Here is a 17,986-nt window from a genome sequence, read left to right as displayed (position 1 = left end):
TCCTCCCCACCAGCAGTGCAGGGGAATAGAGAATGGAGGCTGCGGTTAGTTCATCACACTTCATCTGCCAGTCCTTCGTCCTCACGCTTTTCCTGTGCTCCAGTGTGGGGTCCCTCCCGTGGGATGCATCCCTTTGGAGCAGGCTGGAGCTGGCTCTGTCCAGCGTGGGTGCAGCCTCTTAGTCTCTTCTCACAGTGGCCACTCCTTCAGCCTCCCTGCTTCCAAGATCCAATACAGCCACCTGTAGAGAGGTTTGGGGCTACATTGGATTAGCTGTCTTTGATAAGTCAAGTAAAAATGTTCTGTACTCAGACCTTTAGGGATTTGTTACTCCATCAAGAAAAGACACCAACAGTGATTTAAAAACCTTCACCTATAGGGTAAGCTTCCAGAAGAGGGGGCCTACAAAAATAGTTTTGTCCGTCATGAGATGAGTAAAAGAGCACAAACTCTTACAAACAAACTTTTACTTTTACTTTGTCAGCCCATGATAACACCTGGGTACTTCCAACTGTGAAAATAATAGGTCTGAATATCAGGTTTCTTGAATGAAAAGCAATTTGTCTTGCTTTGAGAGTAGCAGGGTAGCTGTTTCCGCCCTGTTCAGATTCTGACATTGTTCTGGTTGTGCACTACCACGGAAACGTTGTCCTGAAACCACGTCACAGAAGTATCAAGATGAAATGTAGTTTGAGTCAGTGCAGTGTTCTGTTTAAACTATATTATTACAAAAGTTCGGGTTTTTTTGGTTTTTTTTTTTAAGTTTAAAAGACCAAAACAAATTTCTAAAAGCAGTGGTTTTAAAAAATGCAGGAGTTAATCCAGTTAATGTCTGGTTAATACCAGTAAATCCAGCAGTTTAAAAATCTGTTTATGGTAATTACAACAATGCCAGTTTCACTGTCTTGGTAATACTGGTGTAGCTCTCTCTGTGGTGGGTTAACATGCGTGCCAGGTTTAATAGATCGTGTTTTCCAGTGGTGGCATTTAAGAACCAGCCATTTTCAGTACTGTTCTATTTCTAAGCTTACAGCAGTGGACCAGTTTTAGCTTAGCGGTTTGCATATATGAATTGTTGTCCTCTTTGAAATGGATTGTACCATGAGAAGGAAATGGCTGAAATAAAAATAGCTCATCTCTTTGTTTTCTCAGACGGTTTTAATTATCTCATGCAGCTCTCTGCAGTGGCTGTTCTTGCCAGGCTTTTTGGAATCGAGCAAAAGGCATATGATGTTCATGTACACTTTTGTCTTTTTTTCCCCTCTTCGAGCATTTCTTAAAAGTTAGTAAAAGCTAACATCCTCTTAATTAGGAGGGAAATTCGTTGGCAAGTTATCTGAGTTAGTGGCAAAGCCTGTTTTGTCCCTTTTGTCCTGGCTGCCACAGTTTTAGTCTAAGAACAGCTTGTGGTTGGGAAATTACTGATGTACTACTGAAAGGCGAAAAAACTGTCCAAGTACATTATTTTTTTCCTTGAATTTTACATGTTGCAATACTGTTTCTTTACATGTGTTTTTTTTTTCCAATTCTTTTATTCAGTATCAAATAATATATGTTTGTGGGAAAACGTCATATGAAATACTTCTGCTGAGGTGCGGGTTATACAAGCAGACTTCTTGATGCATAGAAATTCTAATGAATGAAGTCTCTGTAATTTTGATGTAAGTCTTTGGGTTTGGAGGCCTGAAGACAGTTTAATTTGGATTGCAAACAGTGTCGTTGGAAGCATTTTTCTCTGCAGGTTGAAGTTGATGGTCCAGTTTTTCTAATCTGCGTAGTTTGCATAAGGAACACTGGTGATCCTCGGTATGGAGGTAGAAGCTGCAGTGTGAATATAACTGGGTGTCTGGACACAACATTTCCAGAGTTAATTGTCTTTCGTTGGGCAGTCTCTTTGTTTTGATAGTCATAGAATCCTAGAATGGTTTGGGTGGGAAGGGACCTTTCAACGCCATCCAGTCCAACCCCCCTCCAAGGAGCAGGGACATCTCCAACCAGATCAGGTTGCTCAGAGCCCTGGCCAGCCTGGCCTGGAATGTTTCCAGGGATGGGGCACCCGCCGCCTCTCTGGGCAACCTGGGCCAGTGTAGTGTAGTTGAATGTTTTTCAAATTTTCCAACTTAGAAGCTTTGGATTCAGAAGATTTCCCCATGTTCAGCTCTCTTTCAAAGTGGTAGATATTTAGGAAAAACAAGGAATCAGTGCTAAGGATTAGTGTTACATAAATAATTGTCCGAGTATTTTATGAAGAGGTGTTCAAGGCTGTAGTCTGTAGTTCCTCAGTCTTTGCTACTGTGATTTTAAATCTGTTCGTGACACAGACCAGAGCCGTCTTTTGATCCTGTTGTGGGATATAATATGATGTCAGACTGATTATCATTCATGTTGTGTACAAGGTTGCAGGAAATGAATACAACAGAACATAGTGTGAGACTTTACTTTAAAAGTCTTGAATTTATTTTACCCATTCACACTCATTCTCTCGTACCCATTTACTCTTTCTCGCACACTTGTGTACTCACAAGCACCAGGACCTCTTTGTGTGTTGAGGTGGCATAGCCAGTGTCTCTTACGCGCAGCACGGAGGACGGAAGCAATGGGATCTGTCAGCTGTCTATCATGCTTCAAGTTCCTCTTGGTGACAACAAACTATTTTATAGACAGATATTTTATATCCTTTGGGACTCAAAAGTTGTTTTATGCTAGTTCTTCGCTTTAGAATCTGCCTTACTTCAGCATCCATAGATGTTAAGTGGAGGCTAATGCTAGTTGTTTTTCCCTTATTTGGAATATCCATATCTTCATAGCTACAGTATGTTTTCCTGTTGGGCTCACAGGAAAAGGAATGGCACATGCGGTGTGTTGTTACCCTCTTTAAAGCACAGGCTCTTTCGCTGGCCGATCATCTCTGCTGTAGTCTTACCAGAGAGAGGGCATCCTGGTCCTGACACAAAAACTCCTCAGTTTTATTGCTGCGGGAAGTGTCCTTTGTTATCTATATAAGCCATTCTTTTATCCTTTGTTTTGCTGTTTTTTTTCTGATTTATACATGTACATTTCCCTTCCCTCTTTGTTCATACCAACCTTAACATCTCCATTACAATTCTTTACAAAGTATGTTTACTTGTAGCAGAAAAATATCCAATACAAAGACTCAGAATGGTAGTTTTCTGGAATAGATTCAGATAATCTCACTCATAAAATATAATTAGACCTTTTGATTTAAAGGAGATGTGACTTCTGACTCTAATATGCCACTGTAGTTTGAATGGGTGTAGAAATGATAGTCTGTACGCAGATACAGCAAGAAAGTGGTTCCTGTGTTGAGCCAAAAGTAGGATGGATCCTATATATTGCATATATGAATTAGAGAGGGAAAAATGTAAAATATACATTTTTATGACAGCATAATGGATGAAGCTTCTACTTCAATGTGAACGATTTCTCAGTAGCAAGTCTGTAGTAGGTAAAGGAGAGAAGTTGGGCAGCTCTTCTCCTGTGTTTCATGGTTTGTTTATCTTGCTTTTCCCTCATCGCAGCCTCTGAAGGTCACGTCACTTGAGTTGCTTCCTAAACTGATTATAAATTGTATTTCCCACAAATACATATTTTAGCTAGTATATTGAATTGGCTCAAGAGTTGTCTTTAAGTCTGCATCTCAGTCATTCTTGCCAGAGCAGCTGCCTGTACGTTAGCTGTGTAATAGCTGGTCCGAGTGTGCACGCCGCAGAGGGGAGGCGTGCCTTCAGCGCTCGCTGGCGTCTCAGTGCTGGCTGTGGCCTGGAGAGTACGGTTACCAGTACCAGCGGAGATGTGACAGCAGCAGCTCAGTAATTCAGCCTGGGGTCTGCTTTTGGACTCAGTATGCACTGTATTTCATGTTTGGGCATCTGGATTTTAAGTTTCAACAGATGTGTTACGGCAGACGCTACTCTGATTTTACTGCATTTCGGTAAGCAGGGGTAGTGCTGCTCACGTGCAGTAATGGCCGAGGGAGCTAAGCTGCATGCTGCTGTTAAAACCCTCTTTATTTCCTTTCCTTGTAAAAATATCCCTTGATATAAACCTCCTAATTGCTTCCCTTTCCAACCTGTACTCGGCGCTCTTACAGCCTGTGCCCGTTTTCTTCCTGGTTGATTACTCAGCAGTTTCTTTCTTTCTGTATGACTTCTTACTTGTTTGGGCAAAACGGACCATGTCCTTAAAACTTACTTCAGGGGGAAAAAACCTGATAAAAATGTAAACCAGTAAAAACAGCTTTGTCAAACCACTTTTTACTTTAAAGATGAAACTTCATAAGTTAAAGTAACTGCAGATTTGGTAAACAAGTAAGTTGCCAAACTAGCTGTCTCTGCCGAGGCTTACTAGGTAGTTATAGCTAACATTTAAGAGAAAATAACTTCTCCACAATATGTCTTCAATTACAAAAAGGCTTCGGTGTTTTGGGGGAAGGAGAAGAATCATTTGTGTTTAATTTCTTGCACACCAAAAAATGCAGTATTAACATAAACAGGTGACTTTGAACTTCTCTGAAATACCTGGTCTAATCTCTTCTTAATGGTCTGTAGCTCACATACCTGTTGATAAAAAAAAATAATTATTGTAAAGGGGATGTGTTACATCTTACATGCGGGCTTTTAAACAAAACTTTGTATATTTTACACTTTTTCCAGAAATCTGTATCCCTGTGTTACAAAGTGAGGCTCTAAAAACCATAGTTAAAATTACTAGGTATGTTAAAGAAATTTTTTTCATTATGCTATTTTTTTTAGTGAATTATTGAAACAGCAAATACACTTTGAATTGGTATACCTGTAAAGAGCAGTTTAGCCTGTTCCTAAAATTAATTACTAAACATAAGGCTGACAGCAGCCAACAATGTGCAATTATTTCAGTATTATTTAAATTACAAAGAGCATGTGCCAACATATTTTCAAAGCTATGCATGTATAATATACAGTCACAGAATTTCATTCTGACCTAGTTGTGTCTTCTGTTATTTCAAATAAATATGAAACAAAATTACCTTCTTTGATAAGTCAGTTCTTTAACAGATGAATCCCCTTGCAGAATAAAATAACTGTAAGTTAAATTGGTGTGGCACTGAAGATCTCTCAAGCCTTTGATAGCATTTTTCTTCTGTTTCTACTCCCTGATTTTGTGGGGTCAGAAGCTCCTTTGCAACTCTCCCCTTACAGTACTTTAACCAAGAAGCACTCAAAGCTGGTTCTCTCCCCACTCCTTGTCGTGATTTCTTAAAAGAAAAATAAATGAGGATCCTCCCTTTCTGCCTTCCTTGTTCTGAAAGTGTTTGTGGCATGTTTGAAGCTGTGCTCCTCTAAAATGCATTTGTTCTTCCATACCACTTGCACAAAAAAAATCTGGTGATCAAATTTGCTGTCTTGGATTAAAATGCCACTGAAGATGGTGCAGTTTGGCCCAACAGCATCAGGTCATGCCAGAGGGCAGGCTTCTGAGACAGCACTCGACTTAGAGGTGGAATTCAAAGAACTGAATCCCAAAGGATGTGTGGACCGAATTTCCTACTGTGAGGCCGATTTATTTTAGGCAATGTTTATTCAAACCCGCGTGAGTACAAACAAGGGCATATGCAGTTACGAAGCTGAGCATAATTTATCTAATAATCTGCACATTATGGTAGCACGTTATAAAACCAAACAAAGCTACCTAGGCGTGCAGCCACTGAGGACATTCAGGCAAGCATTTGAATGGTTTATTTTTAATGACAACAAGATATTAATTCTGTATTATATCTTTTTATATGCTAAATAATTTGTTTTATTCATTTCTAAGAAAATTAGACATACATGATCATGCTCTGTCTGTTACTCTGCTCCCTCTGTCACAGCTTTCAAACTTTTCAACTAATGTTCCTAAAGTTCAAATTTTGACAGATTCCTGAAGTGGGTGGAAGCATCTAAGGGGGAAAAAAGGCAACATGAGCTTACTACAGTGTAAAACAAAACAAAACCAGAACAAAACCAACAAAACCGTATTTGAGGAGGTATTTATGGAGATATGTGTAATTTTTATTAATTTATTTATGAAGATATGTAAATATTTATGAAGATTGTGTGTAATTTTCTACTGTGGGAAAAAAACTTGAGTACGCATTCTCAGTTTGGAATGACAGTTTTAGCTTGTGGAAGTACTTGTTTTGCAGTAGAGTGAATTTGTAAAGCGAGTGTCCCTAGTTTATAATGATTTATCAAATTAGATTTTTGTTTATAAAATGATTATTTATAACCTAATTTGAAAGCTATCCTCATACTCCTTTCCACTGGGAAGAGATCCAGAGGTCTCGTACAGTGAAAATGCTTGGTGATGTTCACAGGTGATGGCCTGCTTGTATCCAGTTGGTGACGGAACTGCTTGCCTTAGACTTTTGCTTATCACAGAATCCTAAATATTGTCTATTGTAATAAAAGTAAATGGAAATATTTGAATAGTGATCGAAGAGTGTATGTTGTCTTATTTTGTGATTAAGTTTATAAGTAGCCTTAGGCTGGTTTTGAGCTGAAGTCATAGGCAATGTTACCATGAAGACAGCTGTTAATACAGTAGTTTCTTACCAAACAGATTTAATTTGTGTTTGCATTTCTTACATAGAGAGGAGTTGAATACTAAAAATTAAGTTTAAATACAGAAATCAGCTGGATGCGTGTGACTTGTGGGGTTATTGTCCCTTGCAATCTCTTTGTGCTTCTTCAACGTGTAGTTCTTTAATCATCACAAATTCTTACTTGACTGATGGATTTTAGTCTTGTTTCCTAAGGAAGAGGTGTGTACAATTCCACCTGCCAGTCCTGTTCTGCTCTCTTCTTCCCCTTTTCCTGTGTGTTGCACTACAAACTTTCTTAGTTGCTGATCCATACCAGCTAAAAATTGATGGAGGTGGAGGTATCAAAGTCGATTAAATTTCCATGAGCTATGAGAAGTCTGGATAGGGTATGAACATGCGTGGTAGGGAAAAGACTTAAATTAATGCCCAGCCGAGAGAAAAGCTGCAGTGTGTGTTCAGTGATTGTTCCATGCTGGATGCCTGGCTTGGACCCAGCTCTTCTGCTTGCTGAGTTTTTTTTCAGCTGGTGGTTAAGGGGAGCAGAAGAGGTGTTGAAGTCAAGGTATTTGAGAACATGACAAGAGAAGTAGGGCCTTTGAAGTGCAGGGCACAGGTAAATTGTTGTTTGCTGCTTCTTCCTCTGCAACTCTCCTTTTTCCTGGTTGTCTCATGGAGCTTGCTTTAAGTGAAGAACCTCTGGATTTTGGCAAGCATGCAATAAAATAAGACTTTTCAGTTTTATTGTACAAAGATAATTAGAAATTTTATGGTGGCTGAGAGAATTAAACAATATGTAATTTTTGTTTTTGTAGAAGTATTGGGAGGGGACGTATTCTTGAAACTTTACTTAAGCTAGTTGTTAGTGCAAACTGTGGCTCCCTGCGTACACTTGCACATACACATGTGCTGACTTGGCAGATGTTTGCTGGACAGTCATTTCGATGTGCTTACAATTCTTTCTGCATATTCTCAATGAAAATGGTCAAATATTTATAAAACAGTTTTAATGAGCATATTTTGCAGGCTCAGAAATGAAAGTTAGCTTTACCACGTGCTTCTGAGTGAATGTATGCCATATGTGCTCACTGTATGCCTTCAGTGAAAAATTATCACCTTCAGTAATTGCATTTGTATTACGTGCAGTTTTGCTTCTCCGGGTGGAAAAGAGCAGCTCTTCTGTAAGTGCAGACTCCCTCAGGCTATCCAGTATGTCTGTATCGGTCTAGGTGCTGTTCAGCTGCTTTCTTGAAACGTAAAGGATTCCTAGTGAGTTTGGTAGGACTGATCACAGGATCAGAATTAAGAATTGTCCTCTAAATCTTTTAAATTTATACTGCTTTTTAAGGGCTTATATTTAAACCTTTTTCACTGTAGCAGGGTTTAATTTGTGTGGCTCACATCTGGAATGTAGTAATTAACAGCACTGGATTCCACTAATAACATTATATACTACTTGAGTGAGTCGTTTGTACTTCTTTGGTGTTGTCATAGTCTCCAGCAGTTAACACGAGCACCAGCAAGCTGTAGGATTCAAGAACTTCCCATTTTACCTGTGAAATTACCAATTTTGCAGTAATTGTCACAGTGTGCATACAGACTTTCGCTTCAGATTGCAGCCGTTAAAAAGAAAGTTGTGATATTCAGATCCAGTCTCCTGTCACAAGCTAAGCCACGCGCTTGCTTAGACTGCTTGTGGTGTTACTGGATGGTGAGTTTACACATACAGCCTTTTGTACTCAAGATACCAGTAGCTTAAGCTAACATGTTCCTTTCCTTGTTGGAAATAATGTTGTGTGCAGAAAATCACCTGAGATCAGGCACACGATATTTGGTCTGCTTTGGGATTCAGATTTGGTGGCAGACCAAAGATGTGCAGTAGTGGGCTGGGAGATTCGTGTGTGCTGATAGCCAACCCCTGGGCCACAGCAGCTGAGCCTCCCAACAGATGGGAGCTCAGGGAGAGACAGGGCAGACAAAGAGGTGGATGAGTGGTTTGGAGTAGGTTGTGACCACAGAAGAGAGTGAGGAAAAAGGAGGCAACATGGCATGAGAGGGATGCAGTAAGTCTGGCAGTTGTATCCAGCAGGTAATTCGGAGTCTTCAATAACTCATTCATTTTCCAGTGGGTAATCTGCTGAAGAAGAGTTACTGATAATATCTAGTTTAGTTGGTAAGGGGTGTTGAAAATGTGTTTTGAAAATGAATAGGAGACAAGGATATCTGGATATTTCCAAAGTGGTGGCTATTTTCAATATAACAGCACACCATTTCTGGCTGTTAGTACCGAAGCTGTACTATGCACGCTGTCTGCTTTGTCCCCCTTGCCCCCCAAAACCAAATACTGAATTTTTCAAGGGACGGTAAGCAGATATTCCTACATCTGCTAGCACAGATGTGAGGATTGGGCTGTGGTAAGAGGGAAGGTTGGGCTGTAAATGAAGGTTGTCTTTCAGAAGTGATGCTTTCCCCCTTTTAGTGAAGTGCTTTGTAGAAGTACAGTCCCTGTCTGTAGATTTGCTCTGACCAAATGAAGACAAAAGACGTACAGAAGCAGGTTTTTCTAAATTTCAAATTCACTTTCTAATGTAATAATTAATTTTTAGCCTTTTTGCTATGCTTGTGGATTGTGGCTTTCTTTTTTTTTTTTTACCAAGTAATGCTTGACATGGGAAGATAAACTTCTGACCCAGGACTTACGACATCAAAATAGGCATACATAAGAGGTACAGCAAACTTTGTGATTAGAATATTGTTCACTCTCAGTTAATTGGCAAATTGGAGGGACAGAATCAAAAGAGCTCTGTAGCCTAGGGCACGGATATTTACGCATCGTGTAATAGTAGAGATTAAGCCCTTTGTAAACCATTTACTGTACTTTGGGGAAATGGAAAGGAGCTAGAAAGAAAACAAGTGTGGTGGTTTTGTTTGCAGTATAATGCATCTACATGTCAAAACCCAGATTATTTGATTTTTGAGTTTCTGAGGATTCAAATGTTTACATTTATCTCTTCATCCAGGTTCAAGATCCAGCCCGTATTATGGCTGGCAGTGGGTCCAGATCAGGACCATCCAGTGGGTTGTCCATGAAATCACAGCTTCAGATCACTGGTAAGCCTTTTGAAAGGATCTGTCTTTTCTGGTTAGAAGGGTAAAAGTGTTTTTCCCACAGCTAAGTGGAAGTTACTGGTATGTTGCATTTCAAGAAGTTTTGGGTGGTACAAAACCCAAGAGAAGTTGCACAATAAAACTGATGGTGTTATACCGTCACTACTTGGCAGAAATATAGCTATTTTATTCTGGATTTTATCTAAAATGTATGTTACAATGATATTTTTTGTGTTAAAAAAAGGAAAGAATAATTCTTTTGAATGCTGTTAAATAAATTGTAGAGAACAGTCCTCTTTGAATGTAATAATGTCATATGATACAACTTGCAGTTACTAACCCTTGACATAATACCAAATCTCACCCTTTCTCCTAACAATCTTTTTACGTCTCAAGCTAAGCGAATCTGAACTGCTGTTCCTTGAATTTGACTGATTACTTCTCCTTTGTTACATGTTTTTATGGCCACCATCGTAAAGGAGCTTTAGTAAAAGCGTTGGTGAGAATATTACCGTAATTGAGCACCTGTATGTTGCATAGGACTGGATTTACGTGACATGCTTTGCTTTTTGTAGTGCCTTACCAACAGAGCAGCTGTTGAAACTTAATTGCCAAGTTTTCCTCACTTTTACTCTCCAGCAAACTTTACCAAAGCGTAAAAGCTGAAACCTGGGAATGGGAGATCTGTGGATGTGTGCAAGTCTATGTTTAGGAGCAGCAAGGGTCAATTTTGCACCCTTAGTGTGGAAGATCTGTGGGTATATGCAGAAGTTTCACAAAGTTGATACTGTGGGGATGAGAAGAATTGTCAAGAGCAGATGGGAAAGCTTTAGACTAGAAAGAAGGTGGGAACTGAATAAGTTATTGTGGCTCTAGCTGTCACACTGAGGTCACAAGCTTGTTTGTTCTCAGAAGGCCGTGAGACTTCAAGAGCAATGTTGTCCCTACAGGTTGATATCAGAGAGGAAGATGGAAGAGGTTTGGAAGGAGGTACATGCTCCACATAGCTACAGAGAGCAAAGCTAAGGGTTGAGGTGTGAGTGCTGGCTGAGGTTTGCGCTGTCAAAGGCCTGGGACTCACCTAAAGAGAAGCTGAAGAAATGTGCTTAGAATTGAGACTGTCAGGATATTTGAATTGTTCTTAATTTCCGTAGATGTTCAGTCACAATCTGCAAGCAAACTATTCCCTGAGCAAGCAGGCATTACCTTTTTGTAGTATAGAAGTACTGGAGACATGAGGGGAAGGGAAGGGGAGCTATTTGTGAAAAATTAATGTTAGCCAACCGAAGTTAATTTCTGCAAGATGTCTGTAATACAGAGAGAAAGAATTTCCCTTGGGAGCATTTCAGAGCAGTTTATACTAAGCTACTTCTCTAAATCTCTAAAGGAGCATGGACTATAAAGGGAATCTAGGTAGATTAGCCATATGGGCTTGAATTAGTCGTCTTTTTTTTCAGGATGTAGTGCAGCTGAGGTGGGTGATGAAAACACATGAGACCAAGTTGTTATTAGAACAGAGTGGAGTTCACTGGCCAATGGGAAGTTATGACATCTTTGTCTTAAGTGCTGTTTTGTGAGTTTAGTGTTGCCACGGAATCCAAGAACACTCCTAATCTAGGAGTCAGATGTCAGTGGTAGACTTGTGCACACACATGCTTCTTTGGGGTAAACAGAGACAAGGTAACCATGGTATTTGGAAAGACATGAGTGTTGCAGTCAGTGATGTTGAATGTTTAAAAAACAACAACAACAACAACAAAAACCCTAAAAAACCAAAACACCACCCCACCCCAACCAAAATCAAACAACCAAAAAGCCAAATCATACCACCTGCACCCCAAATTAAAGCTCTAGAGCTGCGAGTCTTGTCCAGTTTTGTTGTTTCTAGAACAGTAGCTAGTTATTGGAACTGAGAGTTTTGCCTTCAGCTTTTCTTTGTTTGCTTTGGTACAGAAAACGTAACACGAAGTTCTTTTTCTTAATGATGTTCTTTTCGCCAGAAGTGGTGGCAGTTTTCCATGATCCCTTAAAGAGAAACAGATAGTGTTCTGAGATTTGTAACAAGCAAGTGTAATAAACTCCAGGAATTCTCTTGGCTGACGATAGGCAGGAGGAGGTTCTAGGAGATATTTTCTACTTTCAACACCTAAGCGTTTTTGTGGGTCTTACACTGATTATTATTAATTATATCGTCTGATGTTATAGAAGTACTGTTGCATGTTTTAGGCATTTGTGTGAGCTATAGCATTGTATAAAATGATCTGGAATGCAAGAGCATTTTTGTCCATCTAATGTATTTTTTTTTCTTGGGTGTTGTCAGACATCAATGACCTGATAGTTGAATACTGAAGCACACAAGTGAAAAATATTATTTGCAATTGAAATCCTGAGTAAATTCTTATTTTTCTCTTTTTAAACAGTTATTTCAGCAAAACTAAAAGAAAAAAACAAATGGTTTGGACCTAGCCCTTACGTGGAAGTCTCAGTAGATGGACAGTCAAAGAAGACAGAAAAATGCAACAACACGAACAGTCCGAAGTGGAAACAGCATCTAACAGTGTAGGTTTGATGGTTTTGTTTTCCAATTTATTTGAGCTAAATTAATGCAATTGACAGCGGACTTAAGGGTTGTGTAGGCAAGGCATCAGTGTTACATGATATGAAGATGTTTGTGTAATTTTTGGAGCAAATATACTACAGTCTGGAATATCTATTTACAAGCTGTTGCATTATGTCCTATGGAGAGAACCCAGTGCTTGTGAAGGGATGTGTTCTGAATTAATGTGTGTGGCATATCAAAGGAGCTTTAATTCTGAAAGTAGTAAGGAAAGGAAGGTAATTTGATATTAAAACTGACAGTCCTATGCACGTTTTTGTTGTCACGTTTAAGGTTACAGTGTTTCAGAAATACTATGGCTGAGAAGTGTCTCTGATCTTTGTGTACCACCATGCTGTGTACATCCATAGCACAGGTGGCTGGCTCTGTCTTGTGCCCTTCTGAATTCAATCATAAGTACAAAATTCCTGATTAATTTCTGCCTTCGGACTGCAAAACATCAGATTTAAGATTAACACAGCTGCTGTTGTTTGCTTGGCCCAGTATTTGTGTTGTGAGATGATAGAAAGTAAAAAGCACAGAAAAAAAATGATCTGCAGTGTTTATAAAATTTAGTTTTCTCTTGATGTGTCACATGGAACAACGGGATAAAGGCCAGTCCCTGCTTGCACATTTGCTTGTGCTTAAATTTAAGATTATTATTCTTGAGGCACCTTGAACATTCCTGCCTGATGAAAACCTTTTTTGTGCCTGTTGTTTTCTTGTAGTTCAGATTATTATGAAGTTTTAGTTACTACTATTTACCTTACTTTCCACTGCAAATAAGTATTTTAAGAAAAAGAAAACCTTACACTTTACATGCATATCAGTGTACAAGAGCAGAATTTTCTTTTTAGCTTTTAAAGCTTGACTTCTTTTTTCTTTAAAAAAAAACTGAAATGTTTGTGGCTTGCGCTGTGCAAGTCCACGCCATAATATGTGGCCGATTTGTGCTCTTGTTCAGTAAGCACCGAACAGAGACACCCAATGCATGTCAGCTTCATTGAAGATTACACTAATGCTACAAGGAGTTTAGTAGAGTAAGTTAATTGTTTTTTAGGAAATGTTTTGACACAACTGCTTAAATAGTGATTCAGAATAAAAAGGAAAAGTTAACGGCTTCTGCAAATGGGTATGGACAATGGGTTCCTCTTCTAGGAGGCATATTCTGAAGTGATTGACTCTGAAAGTCTGGACATATCAATCATATGTAAGTTAAATTATTCACTGAGAAAATAAAGAGTCATTTGTAATACCTGTTTCTCACAATTAAAGTAATTAAAAATATATAAATGTTAGAATGTTCCTTATAGAAAAAGGGTATCGGTATTAAAAATGACTTCGAAGTTGCTGTTAGGGATTTTTTTTTGTTAATTAGAAATATGTTCATACAATGTCAGCAACTGATACTGACGTAAATTTGTTTCTCTGTTGTAAGGCTTCTCAACACTCAGGGGAGTGTGAGGGGAATATTCTACCTCTAAGAGCAACTTTCTAGATAAAAAAGGTTTTGTGAGTCCGTTCTTAACTGTAATATCAACTGTTTTGTCATGATCATCCTTCTGCTCTTGTCAGAATACTTTTAAGAAGGAAAAAGAGAAATCTAGGCTTTTAGGTTTTTCTTATCACTAGGAGAGTTCCTTTATTCTCCAACGTTTGCCTGATTGAATACACTGTCTCAGCTGTCATCATCTTGCTGCAGAAGGTTTGGTGAGATTTAGGAGTTTTGAAATGAGCATGGTTTGATTCAGCTTGTTTTGGAGCTAGAGGAAGGTAACTGCTGTGGCAGAAAGTATTTTTGTTTGCATGTATTTCTTCTCCAGTAAGGGGCTCTCCCAGTACGTAACTGCTGGGAGTGGTGAGTCTTACCGCGGAAGACTTGATCCTTGATCAAGGGCTTTCGGGTTTAGGGAGCAACTCTGCAGATGGCTTTTCTAGGAGCAGAGATACGCCTGCTTTGCCACAGGTTGACAAATTCAAACCGTCTGCGTGTTTGGCGGAGCCTACAGGACTGTGGTTTTGTGACCTTACCAGCCCGCAAGGTTTTTCAGCCAGAACTTTGGCTCTTGTTTGGCCTGTGCAGAGGCTCGCACTGCCGCTGTCTGTACTGTGCCTGCTCGCTGGGAGGCATCTTTCCAGGCTGTGGCACCCTGCTTTGAATGAAGTTCAGATTTTTGTGTCACTAAAACAAGTAAAAATTTAAGAAAAGCCTCAGGGAAGTGAAAGGGGAGTAGAAATAAATGGTTGAATTCTTCTTTGAATTTCTTGATTTGGAATGAAGAGAACCTGTTGTGGTAGGTCCATAAGGGACTTTTCTGGTAGTAAACCTGGAACCTGTTCTCCAAGGACATAATCAAATTAGCACGCTGCAGAGGGAATACATCCTACTGCTGGAAATGTGAGGGAAGTTTTGAGATGCCAAGCCATGGAAGATGTAGTATGTTCTTCTGTTCTCAGTAAGTGCATTGTGAAGCCAGAAGTATACTAGTAAAATGTTAAATAATTTTGTACATATCGCTGCTTCTTTGTCATAGTATAAGTATGTGCTAGCTTATTGGGGAAAAGTCATCTTCTAAAAATACTTGAAATAATTTTCAGTATTTCTGAGTACTTCCCTTTTTATGGGATGTTCTAAAATTTTCTTGTAACCTCTTCAGAAAGCAAATTTACTGTCTCTCTGCGTGAAAATTCTCACATCAAGGTGTGCAAATGCGGAACACTCATTAAATGTGCACCCGTAAGAATCAGTCTTTTTTTCTAATCCTGGTTACACTCAGGTGCTAATTTTGAGCTGATAGTTTTTCTATAGGTATTTCCCTTAAAATAGTAGTAATAAATATGTGCTCCGTCTGTGAACAGTTCATGCTTGGTTCACCCTCTTCCCCTGCCAACAAAGGCCCTTACACAGTGCTTAACTTTTTCTTTTCAGAATTGTCACTCCTGTAAGTAAATTAAACTTTCGAGTCTGGAGCCATCAAACGTTAAAATCTGATGTCCTTCTGGGGAGTGCCGCTCTGGATATTCAGGAGACTTTGAAATCAAACAGTATGAAACGTAAGTGTAAGGCCTGCAGAATGCTGCTGAATTTGTCAGGAGTTGTCTGTTAATGAGTGCTATGTGCAGCTCTATAGGTAGCCCTAAGAATTCCTTTTGTTGTTACAGATTGCATTTATGAGCTTCCTCCTACTTTTTCGGTGTAATTTTTTTTTGTTAGACAAAGTCTGCTATGGTGTAATTGAGAACAGGGTATTTTTCACTTTGCTAGTATGTGCAAGACTGAAAGCCTAATTAAAGAAAAGTGTTTCCTTTTATATAGCTTAAAAATGAAAACTCTGATGTGTTCCTGGTGCTAGACCAGGAAATGTGTAAAGTTATTTTTGTTGTAGTGTTCTAGGGAAATGCTGCATTATTTAATACATAATATGTGCGTCCTATGAAACTTGAGAGAGAAATATAGAATTCTTCACACCCATGACAGAGTTTATGCTGCTATAGCATACAGCTTTGTGCTGTTATTTTCTGTCCTTTAAAGAAGTGTTTGCTTCCAGACTTCCAGATGTGCGCATTGTAAATGCAGCATGTTGATAGCGGTGTAATAAGCTGTTCTCCTGACAGTGTTAGTGAATCTGGGTGAAAATTCCCTTGGATGAATAAATTACACCAGGTGCCCTGATGTCATTCACTGGATTTTTTTTCAATCAAGAACTTTTACTTACAGTTCTGTTTCACTGAAAAAGTTATTTACCTTTGGTCTGGGGATACGATGCAAAGTCTTAATGTTCTACATGTGAATCTTGGGGCTATTTGATAAATGTGAACTATTTTAATCAGAAGATAGAATTTGATATCTCTGTATGAAGAATAAGGTGAATTACATTTTGTAACTGTAGGTTTTTGAGGACAGGTGTGTTAACTGCTTTAGAAGTGTGGGCAGAAACGTGAGATTCAATCTCTGCTATAACGATAATGCTTTTTTAGGCAGCAACAGGCTTATGCTCCAGTTTTTCCCTTTTTGTAGAAATAATAACTTTTTCCTGGCATCTGGAAACAATTAGTTTTACCACACAAAACATAAAAAATTACAGAGAGACAAAGCTGTAGTTCTGGGTTTTGGTTTGGGTTTTTTTTTTTTTTCCTCTTGATCACTGTGATCTATGATTGGCTTCTTGACTAAAATGCCCTTTTTTGTCACATGGTAAGATAAACTCCCGTTCTTTTCTGTGCTTTTTCAGTTGAGCAGGTAGTGGTGACATTGCATCTTATTGGTGACAGAGAACCAGCCGAAGTGGTAGGAGATTTGTCTGTCTGTCTAGATGGGATGCAGGTAGATCCTGAGCTCCTAACCAACGGTGATGCCTCAAGTACAAGAAGTAAGTAACTTTCCATTCAAATGTACCATCTACATATCTGGTATACAGAACTTCTTTTTCTGGAAGCTTTAACACAGTGTTTTAATAATCATAACAACAGCAGTTTCCATAACTTCCTGTTTGTAGAGACCAGAGGTCTTAGTCATTTTTATTTGAGGTGGAGTCATAGTCCACAGGGAAGATTTTCAACCGTACTGTAAGGAAAACAAGATCAACATCTTTATTTTGTGGACTTTGCTAACTTATATCTGGCAATCTCAAACTTTAATGAAAGCCTCTGGCTTCCCTGAATGTTTAACAACATAAAGTTAATTTGATCTCATAATCATAATAATAACAATAAGTATTCTGCTCACTAGGAGACATGAGTTTATATTCGCTTTTCTTAAAATATCTCATGTAAATAAATGTTTTTATAGATTTTGTTCCCTGTGCAGTGCTGCAGAGCAGGATCCACTATTCTATTTAGGTACTGTCTTCAGTTTCAGAGAACTAGTATGATTTTTAGCTGAAAATCTTGAATACATGTAAAATGTGTACTTACACTAAAATAAAAAGTAGGTTTTCATTCCATTGGTGTGAGACAGGCAATGGAGCCATTTTTGAGGATGCTGTACAGTGCAAAGCAGAAATAGATAAGAGGTTATTTCTCTAGAAGGCAGCATTGGAGATTGGAGAGACTGTCTGCTGTAGCAATAGCTGGGTAGTTCATTGGCAATTTCAGGCTTCTGGGTTTGTTTTTTGGTTTGGTTTTTTTTAAAGAACTAGGGAAAGTTGCTTTGAGATTCCATCTAAGTATCGTAATAAGACGGAATTAACACGCTAGCTTTGTAACCATTATTTCTTAAGGCTTTTAGTCCAACTTTATTTGCATCTTGTTAAACGGATCTATTGCATGATCTGATGGTATGGGATTTTTTTGTAAATAAAAGCCAAGTGCTGGGATTGTGTGGGGCTTGTAGTGCAGCCCTGAGGTGTGTTGATAGAAACACCTAATGAAAGTAAGAAATTTTCCTCTTAGGCAATGCTTGGTCTTCATCTGTACTTTCTTCCATTGCCTGAAATTTGCCTACTGAGAAAAAGGTGCTAGCAAGTAGAGAAAGGCATGCAGGTAGTGGGATTGAGTACTATATACAGTTTTCGGCTGCGCAGTGAAGACAACATTGGCATACCAAGCCAGGAGTTCAGCAGAGGGTTCGCAGATAATCAGGAGACTGCAGCACGTGAGGAAAGAGTTAAATCTTAGATTAGCCTAACACATGGTACAGGCTAAAAGTACATGGTACAGGCTAAAAGTACATGGTACAGGCAAATGCATCGTTGAGTAGCTTT

At 38.9% G+C, this 17,986-nt stretch overlaps 1 protein-coding gene across 4 annotated transcripts in view; it reads left to right on the top strand.

The window, feature by feature from the left end:
* The window catches only part of ITCH (itchy E3 ubiquitin protein ligase), a 63,100-nt gene that overhangs the window by 17,518 nt on the left and 27,596 nt on the right, over window positions 1-17,986 (top strand). For 3 of the 4 annotated variants that reach the window (XR_015260282.1, XM_086760328.1, XM_086760329.1), the window contains exons 2-5: window positions 9,601-9,691; window positions 12,109-12,247; window positions 15,214-15,338; window positions 16,517-16,654. Coding sequence is in view for 3 of the 4 variants with exons in the window: in XM_086760328.1 (XP_086616454.1) it covers window positions 9,622-9,691; window positions 12,109-12,247; window positions 15,214-15,338; window positions 16,517-16,654 (472 nt within the window). In the remaining variant the exon portion in view is untranslated. Of the gene's footprint in view, window positions 1-9,287; window positions 9,307-9,600; window positions 9,692-12,108; window positions 12,248-15,213; window positions 15,339-16,516; window positions 16,655-17,986 lie in introns of those variants that run through there. The other variant, XM_086760330.1, reaches the window with a different exon arrangement.

Source organism: Chlamydotis macqueenii, chromosome 16 (genome assembly GCF_036417535.1).
Source record: "Chlamydotis macqueenii isolate bChlMac1 chromosome 16, bChlMac1.mat, whole genome shotgun sequence".
Classification (NCBI taxonomy): Eukaryota; Metazoa; Chordata; class Aves; order Otidiformes; family Otididae; genus Chlamydotis; species Chlamydotis macqueenii.
This window is presented reverse-complemented; position numbering and strand designations above follow the sequence as displayed.